This window comes from Gobio gobio, assembly GCF_949357685.1.
Source record: "Gobio gobio genome assembly, chromosome: 3".
Classification (NCBI taxonomy): Eukaryota; Metazoa; Chordata; class Actinopteri; order Cypriniformes; family Gobionidae; genus Gobio; species Gobio gobio.
Genome location: NC_137099.1, coordinates 67,151,999 through 67,165,480, shown reverse-complemented (window position 1 = coordinate 67,165,480; position 13,482 = coordinate 67,151,999). Strand labels below are relative to the sequence as shown.

At 39.6% G+C, this 13,482-nt stretch overlaps 1 protein-coding gene across 1 annotated transcript; it reads right to left on the bottom strand.

Annotated features, from left to right (window-relative positions):
• Nucleotides 1-372: 372 nt before the first annotated feature.
• LOC307123526 (uncharacterized protein) lies at nucleotides 373-12,964 on the bottom strand. The gene is made up of 4 exons (XM_079812075.1): nucleotides 12,932-12,964; nucleotides 12,261-12,428; nucleotides 11,511-12,054; nucleotides 373-3,979 (listed from the first exon to the last, which is right to left on the bottom strand). The coding sequence occupies exons 2-4, from the start codon at nucleotides 12,426-12,428 to the stop codon at nucleotides 2,826-2,828; spliced, it is 1,866 nt and encodes a 621-aa protein (XP_079668201.1). The 5' UTR covers nucleotides 12,932-12,964; the 3' UTR covers nucleotides 373-2,825.
• Nucleotides 12,965-13,482: the final 518 nt, after the last annotated feature.

The following is a 13,482-nucleotide window of genomic DNA, read 5'->3' as shown; positions in this document are numbered from 1 at the left end:
ATGTCAAATCGTCAACAATCAAATCCAGCTAACTGAGTTAGCGATGTACGAAGAACGGGCCCCTGTTGTATGTTCATAGACAGTATTCAAGATGCTACTGTAAGTTAATTTGTGAAGGAGACATTTCAAGATTCAAACCTTTAAGTAAATGTAGCTGTCAAGCCCAAAACTGACAGTGTAGTAGACCATTTTACTGTACCTGTAGTGTATTAAATTAAATAACTACTCAAAGTTTTAGGCCTAAGCTATCTTCAAGTGCAAGGTGTAGTTCTTCAGAAAACAATGGCTTTCAATAAATAACAGTCATTGACCATTCATGTGTGTGGTGAGTTTATGAATAGAATTTTAAGACAAAAAAAAAAGATTGATTTACTGATTTTTATTTAGAAATCAGAAAATCATGAACAAAAGAATATAACACTTCAAACTTGAAAAACCCAACTATATTACAAATACAAATCTTTTTGTGTTGCAGTTTTCACTCAGGAGCCTTTGTTTCAAACATGGTCACATTTACAAATACACACACACAGTGCATCTGGAAAGTATTCACAGCGCTTAATTTTTTCCACATTTTATTATGCTCCAGCCTTATTCCAAAATGTATTCAATTCATTACTTTTTTCCTCAATTCTACAAACAATACTCCATAATGACAACGTGAAAGAAGTTTGTTTGAAATATTTGCAAATTTACAAAAAAATTAAAAATCACATGTACATTAGTATCCACAGCATTTGCTCAATACTTTGTTGAAGCACCTTTGGCACCAATTACAGCCTCAAGTCTTTTTTAATTTAATGCTAGAAGCTTGGCACACCTGTTTTTAAGCAGTTTCTCCTATTCTTCTTTGCAGGACCTCTCAAGCTCCATCAGGTTGGATGGGGAGCGTCGGTGCACAGCCATGTTCAGATCTCTCCAGAGATGTTCAATCAGGTTCAAGTCTGGGCTCTGGCTGGGCCACTCAAGGACATTCACAGAGTTGTCCCATAGCCACTCCTTTGTTATCTTGGCTGTGTGCTTAAGGTTGTTGTCCTGTTGGAAGATGAACCTTCACCTCAGTCTGAGGTCCAGGGCGCTCTGGAGCAGGTTTTCATCAAGGATGCCTCTTTACATTGCTGCATTCATCTTTCCCTTGATCCTGACTAGTCTCCCAGTTCCTGCCACTGAAAAACATCCCCACAGCATGATGCTGCCACCACCATGCTTCACTGTAGGGATGGGATTGGCCAGGTGATGAGCGGTGCCTGGTTTCCTCCAGACATGACGCTTGCCATTCAGGCTAAAGAGTTCAATCTTTGTTTCACCAGACCAGAGAATTTTGATGGGCTGTCATGTGCCTTTTACTGAGGAGTGGCTTCCGTCTGGCCACTCTACCATACAGGCCTGACTGGTGGAGAGCTGCAGAGATGGATGTTCTTCTGGAAGGTTCTCATCCCTCCACAGAGAAATGCTGGAGCTCTGTCAGATTGACCATAGGGTTCTTGGTCACCTCCCTGACTAAGGCCTGTATCCCCTGATCGTTTAGTTTGGCGGCCAGCTCTAGGTAGTCCTGGTGGGTCCAAACTTCTTCATTTACGGATAATGGAGGCCACTGTGCTCATTGGGACCTTCAATGCAGCAGAAATGTTCCTGTACCCTTCCCAAGATCTGTGCCTCAATACAATCCTGTCTCAGAGGTCTACAGATAATTCTGTGGCTTGGTTTGTGCTCTGGCATGCACTGTTAACTGTGGGACCTTATATAGACAGGTGTGTGCCTTTACAAATCACGTCCAATCAACAGAATTTACCTCAGGTGGACTCCATTCAAGCTGTAGAAACATCTCAAGGATGATCAGGGGAAACAGGAGCACCTGAGCTCAATTGGCAAATTGAGTGTCATGGCAAGGGCTGTGAATACTTATGTACATGATTTTTTTGGTTTTTTATTTTTAATAACTTTGCAAAGATTTCAAACAAACTTCTTTCACATTGTCATTATGGGGTATTTTAGGACAACTGAGGGAAAAAAATGAATTTAATCCATTTTGGAATAAGGCTGGAACAACAGAATGTGGAAAAATTAATCGCTGTGAATACTTTCCGGATGCACTGTACATATACATGCAGTGTCATCAAAAATCATCTAAATCGCTTCTGCGCTCTGTATCTCTCCATTTAAATCCTTCCTTCCCACTTTCCCTGAAAGCTGCTGATATTTGCAGATGGAAAGCATGAATTTATTGTAATAAGCTGTATATTACAGAAAAGCGCATGCTATCTAGGAGCCATTTGAATTATTGCGATAGTGCTAAAGAAATAACAGTTGAAGAATTAAGGCCTGTTCACACCAAGGACATTAACTACAAAGATAACTATATAGATATAGTTCTAAAATTCTCTCAATATTAAAGAACAGTAGAGTTCACAACACAGCTATAACGATAACGACAATACAGTTGGAACCACTTTCAGAATAATTTTATCCAGCTGATGAATGGGTCTCCACGGTAACACGAATACAGCTTGGTTGCCGCTTGTACATGTGTTGCCGCTTGTACACTTGTCACCATAGTGCATTGTGGGATAGAATGAGTGCACTCGATAACGTCCACTATGGTTTTGGACACCACTACAAATGGCCGTCACCTCAAATAGTGCCCTATTTTAGGGTATGGGGCCGATTTTGGACAACTCTTGATTAGCTGGTTCAGGTGTGTTTATTTAGGGTTGGAGCTGAACTCAGTTGCCCTCCAGGAGCAGGTTTGGGCAGCCCTGTTCTAGACACATTCTAGTTTTTTTACAACCATAAAATAACGTTCCCGTAACAATGTCATAATGAAGCTATGATGATTCTGGGGCAGCGTGTTTCTTCTGGTGAGTCAGAAAACCCCATTTAAAAGAGAATCTCTCGCCGCAGATGGAGCAGCGGTAAGGTTTCTCTCCGGTATGCCATCGCCCATGGATCTTCAGGTCACTTGCTCGAGTGAAAGTCCTGCTACAATGTGAGCATTTAAAAGGTTTTTCTCCTGTATGAATCCTCTGGTGCATTTGTAAGCCACTTGCATTAGTAAAACCCTTCCCACAATCACTACAGTGATACGGCCTTTCTCCTGTGTGAACTCTCTGATGAACTTTGAAATAAAATGGACTTGCAAAGCTCTTCCCACAGTAGGAGCACAGGTACGGTTTCTCTCCGGTGTGAATCCTCTCATGGCTTTTGCGGTGAGTCGAATGATAGAAACGTTTCTCACAGTGTGAACACTGATATGGTCGGTTATCAGAATGTATTTTTTGGTGTAACTTTAGAGCACTTGAATTTGTAAAGGTTTTCTCACATTCACTGCACTTGTACGGCCTCTCATTGGTGTGTGTGAGTAGATGGTTCTTCAGACCCGATCCCAGGTTGAAGCTCTTCTCGCAGTGAGGACACTTGTAGGGGTTCTCATTGGTGTGTATGAGTAGATGGTTGTTCAGATGGGATCGCTGGTTGAAGCTCTTCTCACAGTGAGGGCACTGATACGGCCTCTCATTGCTGTGAACGAGTAGATGTTTCTTCAGATGGGATCGCTGGTTGAAGCTCTTCTCGCAGTGAGGACACTGGTATGGCTTTTCCCCCGTGTGGATTCTCTTATGCATTAAAAGATGTTGTTTGGTGCGGAAAAATTTGTCACACTCACTGCAGTGCAAAGTCTTTTCGCTGTGTGTCTTTATATGAGCTCTCATATTATAAGGAGTGGTGAAAAAATCCTTCCCGCACTGTTCGCAGCGAAACTCTTTCTTCACGCTGTGCTCTTTTGCGTGAAGTCTCCTCTCTTTTGAGGTAGAAAAGCTGATGTTGCATAACTTGCAGGTGAAGTCTTTCTGTTCTGTGCGTTTTCTCTGGCGTCTCACTGTATTTTCCTGTTTGCTGAATGTTTTTCCACAGTCGGTCACTGTCCGTCGTTCTTTGGATGTAGAGGCAGTTTCTCCATCAGAAGATGAACCAGCGTTGTCATCTGAAAGGAAGAATATTGGCATAAAATATTGAACATTTTCTAGAGCTGAACGATCAGTCAAAATAATACTGAAATTGCAACATGTTTTAGTGCGATTATCAAACAGCAAAGGCTGTGATTAAAATAAATACAAACTCTGATGTGATATTTTACATGTGTGCAGCTCATGATATGCCATTCTTAGGCATCTCAAATTTAGCAGATTGCTAAACATTAATTAAGGTCAGAACATACATAATATATTATCAATTTAATACTGATTCTGTTACTTCAGCATATCTACACAGTAAATTCCCCGGTGTTGAATTAACACGACTCTGAGTTCATATGGGAGCCACCAGCAGGTGTTAAAGTAAGGCCTAGTCCACACATACACAGGTATTTTTATAGTTAATATTATATATAATATTGTATTGTATATAGAGTTAATATTTAAAAAAATTTGCGTCCACATGAAAACACGAAACACGCTATGAAACGCTGACAAGAGCATGCCAAACCAACAGGTGGAGATATAACTCCAACCGTAAAGCCATGTTGGCCAATCAGAAGCCTGGAAAATTTTTATTGCTAGTTCCGGTTCTAACGCAACAAGCCAAAATCTCCAGTTTCACAACACTGTAACCAGAGTTTCCAAAAATGTTTACCCTGGCAGGAGTTTTCAAAAAGGTTTGGTTTCAGTGTCCGGATACTGCGTTTGCGTGTGGACGAACAGCCAAACCGCAAAGAAAAAGCTGTGGTTTTGAAAATACCGTGTTCGTGTGGACAGGGCCTAACACTGAAGCCGTGTTAAATAATAGGGCTTGGCGATATGGCTGACAACTGTATCATGATATAAGTGTTTTATATCGGTCGATATCGATAGTTATTTTTATGTTTTAGGACCTATTTAAAATAAGGACCAGGAGAAAAATGTTTTACATTTAAACATTTTTATTTTAAACGTAACCTTCCTTTGATTATAATCCCCTCAGTTATAAAGGCAGAAATGTCAACACAACCATAGAAAAGACTCAAATAATTAATATATAAACACAAGTCTAAACTCACAATGAATACTAAACAATTATCTCTTAACATTAAGGTGCAGTGCCTCCGTTATTTCTTTGTAGCTGTTACCGTTTAGATGTTTTGTCATAAGGCACTGATGCAGAGTAACATCACCTCTCCATGTAGTTTCAAAGGCTGAATCGAAATCACCCCCTATACCCTTAAATAGGGCACTATTTGAGGGGACAGCTATTTGTAGGGGTCTATATATTTCTTTGGAGCCAGATGAAAGTATAAACAAGGCTGATAAAACAAGTTTGTGGTATTACCGGTCTTGGTTGGGACGACGGTCTTGCATATTTTGCAGAAGACATTGGTCTGACTAAGGTCAGACTTATACAATCCAAAAAACTGCCATACTAGCGAGCTGACTTGTTTTCCTGTTTTATCAACAATTTCCTTGTTCCCTGCGGCACTCATTTTCCACTTATCATTCCAAGCCGGTTCTGTTTACTGAAGAATTAATCCAGCACAAGACAATGATATGGCGCAACCAAACTTGATACAGTTACATGATTGGCTGTTAGCCTGTCACTCCCTACGTTGCTTGGTTACCAGAGAGTGAGTGCCTTTGTTCATGCAACCAAACTTGCTTCACAACCTCTGGTTTCTTCCAACGAAGGAACAAAAATGATTGAATGTTTTATCGAACGCTTTTTTTATTGATATCGATTATGTGTCTATCGCGATACATATCGTTATCGTTTTATCACCCAGCCCTAGTTAATAAGATACTTAAGTGATTAATTGAGTGATGACTGTTTGATTATTGAAGATACCTGATGATAACAAGCAGAATCACTGAAGGAAAGAGAAACACAAGCTTTAGATGAAATCAACTGAAAAGACATTAAATCTCTTGTATTACAAACTAGACTGACTTTATTTCTGTCAGACGTCTACAGTTATTGAGAATTAATAGGTTTAGATGTTGATGATTAATTGGAAACGTTTGGTCGTCATTATGGTGATCAGTGTTTCCTTTAGTTTGGCAGTTTGACTCTTAACTTTTTTTAAGTGAGTTTGTGGTCTTTGTAACATGCGTTTACTAAAACGCATAATTTATTGCAAAGGAAGCCATAAACAAAGATGGTCAGGTGATATATCTTTCATCATCATGAAAATGTTGTTATTAATAGATTTTCACCAGCAATGCTTTCTGGCCAGAGATCAAATATTCTGAATTTTGATTTTTTTAATACATTGAGAGAAAAAAAAACTTGCATGCATTGCAGCATGAAGATGTCACCAATTGTTGAGATTCATATGCTGATTCTTGATGTCTGTGTATTTAAACAAAAATCTCTGTTTATGGCTTCCTTTGTAACAAATTATGTGTTTTGTTAACACCGTTACAAAAACCACAAACTGATATAAAAACAGAGTCAAACTGCCCTACCAAAAGAAACACTGATCACCATAATGGTGATCAATAAATCAACATCTAAACCTGTAAATTCTCAAAAGGAACTGAAGACAAATGGCAGAACAGATAATCAAGTCAGTCTGGTTTGTAATAAGAGATATGTAATGTCTTTTAAGTTGATTTTATCTAAAGCTGTGGCTGAAGTCAGTTGTAGTTCTTCAGTGATTCTGCTCATTATCTTCAATAATCAAACAATCATCACTCAATGAATCACTTAAATATCTAATTAACTGCTTCATTGTTACTTTAACACTCTGCTGGTGGTTCCCATACAGTGTATATGGAAAGTATTCACTGCGCTTCACTTTTTTCACATTTTGTTGTGTTATAGCCTTATTCCAAAATTGATTAAATTCATAATTTTTCTCAAAAATCTTCAAACAATACCACATAATGTAAAAAGTGAAAGAAGTTTGTTTGAAATCTTAGCAAATTTATTTAAAAAAATTAGTATTCACAGCCTTCAATACTTTGTTGAAGCACCTTTGGCACCAATTACAGCCTCAAGTCTTTTTGAGTTTTTTTTATGCTACAAGCTTGGCACACCTATGTTTGGACAGTTTCTCCCATTCTTCTTTGCAGGACCTCTCAAGATCCATCAGGTTGGATGAGGAGTTCGGTGCACAGCCATTTTCAGATATCTCCAGAGATGTTCAATCAGGTTCATGTCTGGGCTCTGACTGGGCCACTCAAGGGCATTCACAGTTGTCTCATAGCCACTCCTTTAGCCAGCTCCTGCTTCCTGCTAAGCTACTGTTCGGACGCACACTCTTGCCTACTGCTCCGCGCTTTGCTCTATCGCTTCTATATTTTCTCTCATATTTTTAACTTCAGCAAATCAGCACAGTGCTCAAACGACAAAGACTTCAATGATGAAATTAGAAACTCTGTGACTGGAAGATTACTACAAAAAAGCGGAATCTTTTATCCGACCAGCCTCCCACTGCCATCGGCTTACATTCCGGAGAAGGGAAAACACAGCTGCCTACATTCAAAAGGATAAGAAAATACCTCTTCTAGTTCAAGAAACTACCCGCTGCACAAACTACAACAGACTTTTACAAAGGATTGCAGTTCTTGAAACAAAGTTAATTGCGGAATTACCAAACCAGGCGAATCACACAGCAGAGCTTCCTCAGCACACAGTCGGTGAGTCCCATGAATTTAGTGCTCCTCAACAAGCCAAAATGGGTGTAACTGATCAAAACACTAATCGATGGCACAAACATGGAGCAAGACCCAAAGGCACTCAAGACATCAGATTGTCACGAGCATCACATATTGCCTCAGTAGCATGCTCTACCCCTGACACAAGGATTGCAAACACTGGTTTCCTACCACCAACTATACATCTTGAAAACAGATTTGAAGTATTAATGAATGTGGGTGAGGAATCCCCAAACGTGATGAATGTGATCGAACACAGATCGAATCAACCCGTAGCTAACACTGCTAACAGGCGCTCAAGGTCGAGCAGACAGTCTTTCGAATATCTGGGTATTGTGTTAAAAGGTGCTCCACACATCCTACTTATCATTATTTACAGGTCTCCAAAATACTCTCAAGCCTTTGTTGAGGACTTTACAGAGCTGTTATCAACAATTTCCTCAGAGATTGACTGTTTTGCTATTGCTGGGGATTTTAACATTCACATAGATAATGCAGAAATCAATATGGCAAAATAAATCATAACTGTTTTAAATACTTTTGATTTGACTCAACATGTACATGGACCCACACATTATCGTGGATACACTCTAGATTTACTTATCAGTAAGGGTCTAAACATTTCATCGATTGTTATTAAGGATGTGGCACAGATTGATCATTTCTGTATTTTCTTTGATATATTGATCTCTCCTGCCATTGAAGCTAGATCTGCCTCTGTCAAAAAGAGATGCTTAAACGAGAACACTGGTGTGCTGTTTATGAAGGTGGTATCTCTAACACCAAGCATATCTGCAAACTCTGTTGATTTTCTCCTTGACTCCTTTAACTCAAAAGTTAAGAGTGTTATTGATGATATTGCTCCTGTGACAGTCAGGAAAAAAGAGTGGCAGACAAAAAGCATCTTAGAGAAACTAAACAGCAGTGCAAATAATGAAAAGACAATGCAGAAAAGCTGAGCGCATGTGGCGGAAGACAAAACTTGTAGTCCATTATAACATCTATAAAGACAGTCTTCATGCTTTCAATGTGGAACTAGGCAAAGCTAGACAGACCTTTTCAAATATTATAAACATTAACATAAACAACACGCACACTCTTTTTGCTGCTGTAGAGAGACTAACAAAGTGAAATGCCAGTGAAATGCTCTCAGACAGCAAATGCAGTCAGTTTGCTTCCTTCTTCTCTGAGAAAATGAATAATATCAGAAATGCGATCAACACATCCTTGAGTTGCTCTGGGGTCAGACAGATCCAACCACAACCTCAGAAAGTTACTATGTCTGATTTCAAAGCAATTGATGGTAAAATTTTAGAAGAAACGGTACAGCACCTTAAAACATCAACCTGCGCTCTTGACACACTCCCCACTTCTTTTTCCAAAAGTGTGTTTAACTGTTTAGAAGCAGATCTCCTAGAAGTGGTAAACTCCTCACTTCTTTCTGGGACGTTTCAAAAGTCCCTTAAAACCGCAGTGGTTAAGCCTCCCCTGAAAAAGAGAAATCTGGATAACACCATATTGAGCAACTACAGACCAATCTCAAATCTTCCCTTCATAGGCAAGATCATTGAAAAAGTTATTTTCAATCAGCTGAACAAATTCTTAAGCTCAAACGGATACTTTGACAATTTTCAATCCGGTTTCCGACCGCATCACAGCACAGAGACAGCGCTCATAAAGATAATAAATGATATTCGCTTACACACTGATACAGGTACATAATCAGTGGTGGTGCTACTCGACCTCAGTGCTGCATTCGACACTGTTGACCACAACATACTTCTTGACAGGCTGGAAAACTGGGTCGGGCTTTCTGGGATGGTCCTTAAATGGTTCGGGTCATACTTAGAAGGGAGAGGTTATTATGTGAGTATAGGTGACCATAAGTCTGAGTGGACATCCATGACATGTGGAGTCCCACAAGGGTCAATTCTTGCACCACTCCTATTCAACCTGTATATGCTCCCACTGAGCCAAATAATGAGAGAGAACCAAATTGCTTCCCACAGCTATGCTGACGACACCCAGATCTACTTAGCCCTATCGCCTAATGACTACAGCCCCATTGACTCTCTATGTAAATGCATTGATGAAGTTAACAACTGGATGTGCCAAAACTTTCTTCAGTTAAACAAAAACAAAACTGAAATCACTACATTTGGAAATAAAGATGAAATTCTCAAGGTGAATGCACACCTTGAGGCTAAAGGTCTGGAAAAAAAACCAAGTCAGGATTATTGGTGTGATTTTGGAGTCAGACCTGAGTTTCAGTAGTCATGTCAAAGCAATAACTAAATCAGCTTACTATCATCTCAAAAATATATCAAGAATTAGAAGCTTTGTTTCCAGGCAAGACTTAGATAAACTCGTTCATGCTTTTATCACCAGTAGGGTGGACTATTGTAATGGTCTCCTCACCTTCCCAAAAAGACCATTAGACATCTGCAGCTCATACAGAACGCTGAGCAGAACCAGAACATATATACCAGAACAACCATATCACACCAGTCCTCAGGTCTTTAGTCCTCAGGTCCTTACACTGGCTTCCAGTTACATTTAAGATTGATTTTAAAGTACTGTTCCTTGTTTTTAAATATCTCAATGACCTAGGACCTAAATACATTGCAGATATGCTGATAGAATTCCCAATGGGAAAGTGGGCAAGCTAGATTGCTTTGTAACGTTGCCCAGCAACATTGCTCAAAAAAGTTGCCCCATGTATCATCACCTTGACTCTTCTGTTCAGACAGGGGAGCCCCAAATTTAGTATTATTTTCTTTCTTATACATATACTTATTTCTTATGTTGTGATTATTCTATCAATATTTTAATACCTTTTCTATGTAAAGCACTTTGAATTACCATTGTGTATGAAATGTGCTATATAAATAAACTTGCCTTGCCTTGCCTTGTTATCTTGGCTGTGTGCTTAGGATCGTTGTCTTGTTGGAAGATGAACCTTTGCCTCAGTCTGAGGTCCAGAGCGCTCTGGAGCAGGTTTTCATCAAGGAGGTCTCTCTACATTGCTGCATTCATCTTTCCCTTGATCCTGACTAGTCTCCCAGTTCCTGCCACTGAAAAACATCCCCACAGCATGATGCTGCCACCACCATGCTACACTGTAGGGATGGGATTGGCCAGGTGATGAGCGGTGCCTGGTTCCCTCCAGACATGAAACTTGCCATTTAGGCCAAAGCGTTCAATCTCTGTCTCATCAGACCAGAGAATTTATTTTCTAATGGTCTGAGAGTCCTTCAGGTGCCTTTTGGCAAACTCTTTACGGGGCTGTCATGTGCCTTTTAGTGAGGAGTGGCTTCCTTCTGGCCACTCTACCATACAGGCCTGATTGGTGGAGAGCTGCAGAGATGGTTGTTCTTCTGGAAGGTTCTCCTCTCTCCACAGAGAAACGCTGGAGCTCTGTCAGATTGACAATAGGCTTCTTGGTCACCTCCCTGACTAATGCCCTTCTCCCCCGATCGCTCAGTTTGGCCGGGTGGCCAGCTCTAGGAACTTACCTGAATTTACCACAGGTGGACTCTAATCAAGTTGTAGAAACATCTCAAGGATGATCAATGGAAACAGGAGCACCTGAGCTCAATGTTGAGTGTCATGGCAAAGGCTGTGAATACTTGTGTACATTTGATTTTTTAATTTTTAAAAAATTTTATTTAAAAAAAACTTCTTTCACGTTGTTATTATGGGGTATTGTTTGTAGAATTTTGATGAAAATAATGAATTTAATCCCTTTTTGAATATGGCTGTAACATAACTAAATGTGGAAAAAAGTAAAGCCCTGTGAATACTTTCTGGATGCACTGTATGAACACCGAGAGGTGTTAATTCAACACCAGAGAATTTACTGTGTGGTCATAAAAGGATGAAACATACCTGAAGGAACAAAGTCATCATCATCATCAACATCCTCATTCTGATATTCATCTTCATCCTCCTCCTTAAAGCTCTGTTGTTCGTCTGCTGTGGTTTCGTCTCCTCTGCTCTCTATCAGGTTCCTGCAGTCCTCCAGTTTGACGGAGCACATCTTCAGTGGCGTCTGCAGCATCTGCTGTTCTCCAGCGTTACAGTCAGAGGTTTGATCAGCGGATCCATGATCATGAGCTTCTGTCCCATCGTTCCCATTGTCATCAATCCCATCATCCTCATTGTTGTGTTGTTGTTCGTCTGCTGTGGTTTCATCTTCTCTGCTCTCTATCAGGTTGCTGCAGTCCTCCAGTTTGACGGAGCACATCTTCAGTGGCATCTGCTGTTCTCCAGCGTTACAGTCAGAGGTTTGATCAGCGGATCCATGATCCTGAGCGTCAGTATAACACAGTAAAGTGAGGCTGAGCTCTGAGTCCTGTGTGTCTCTGGATCTCCAGACTGAATCCTGAGCTTCTGTCCCATCAGTCACACACACTGAAACCTTCTCCAGATCCTGACAAACACATCACAGATAAACACAAATAAAGATCAACCTGTTGATATTAGCCTCATTACTCAAGCTGTTATCTCTAGAGGTTATATTGGGGATTTGATGGCATATTTTGCTGCTGGCTTAATTTGAGATGTGCATAAGAAGTGAGAAGCTAACAAAACTTTGGTTTGATTGAGCTGAAGGATGAAATGATGAGCCGCTCAAACCTCTCTGTTGGGTTTGTCTCCTCTTTCTCTCAGCTTTGCCTCCAGTGACGCCACCTCTTTCTTCAGCTGACAGATTTCACTGATGAAATCCTCAATATCCAGCATGGACAGATCAGTTCCTACTGATTTACAGCAGATCACATCCATCTGCGCTTTCATGGTCAACATCTGAAGACAAACACATCATCATTACTATAAAAACGTATTTATAATCGACTTGCAGTGATTTAAACAAAAATAAAAAAATTGGGAGCTCATAAACATTTATTTCAGATGTAAAAGTGTTTATGAGTGTTTCAGTTTTGAGCCAATACAGAGCAGGAATGTTATCAAATATTACCTGACATTATTACATGTATAACTAAGGATATTAAACATGATATTGTCAGATGTCTACTAATTTCTCCTGAAATCGTGAAAACTTTAAAAGCACCTGCCATTGAAAATTAACCTTTGTGTTAGTACAGTAACTGTTTACTACAAATCCCATGGTTAAAACATGATTACTGCAGTAAAACAATAGGACATTGCTATGGTTACTATAGCAAAACCATGCTTATTTTTCATAAGCTAAGTGGGCTAAGAAAAGCTTCATTAAGCTCATTAAAAACAAGACACAGACATATAACAAGCTAAAACACACAAATAAGGTAAAACAGATTAACACTCACTGTCGTTGTGCTCCAGTTGTCTTTCTTTCTTTCTTCAGTGGTTTTAACCGGTAGACTAAATAGTGTCACAGCGCCTCCTACAGTACGAGAGATGGCATAAAACATGTTCACCAAGCCAATTTCTCTTCATAAAAATATTGTATTTTAGCAGCGTCTCTTGGATGATAAAAAACACAATTTAGATGTAATAATGTCCTATAATATAACTATGTTTAGTAATTATTAAATAAACACATCAATAAACGAATATTAGTCAGTCAGCCGTTATTTCAAAAAGACCGTTAATTTTTGAATTACGCGAGTTCGCGGCTTTTATAGAAGTCAGGAGAAAGCGCGCGGAGATCAGAGGCGCGCATTAATGTAAGAAATATGTTCCAGACGCTTTCTATTTGAAATAAATGCTCTTCCTCACTCTTTCAGTTGATTTCTGAGTCCTGAAAAAACACTGTATGTCAGTTTTCACACTTCATTAAGCAGCACAAGCACAAATATAGTTTTTTTTAAAGGGGAATAATAATTCCACAGCATTATGTTTTTTTGTTGTTGTTGCT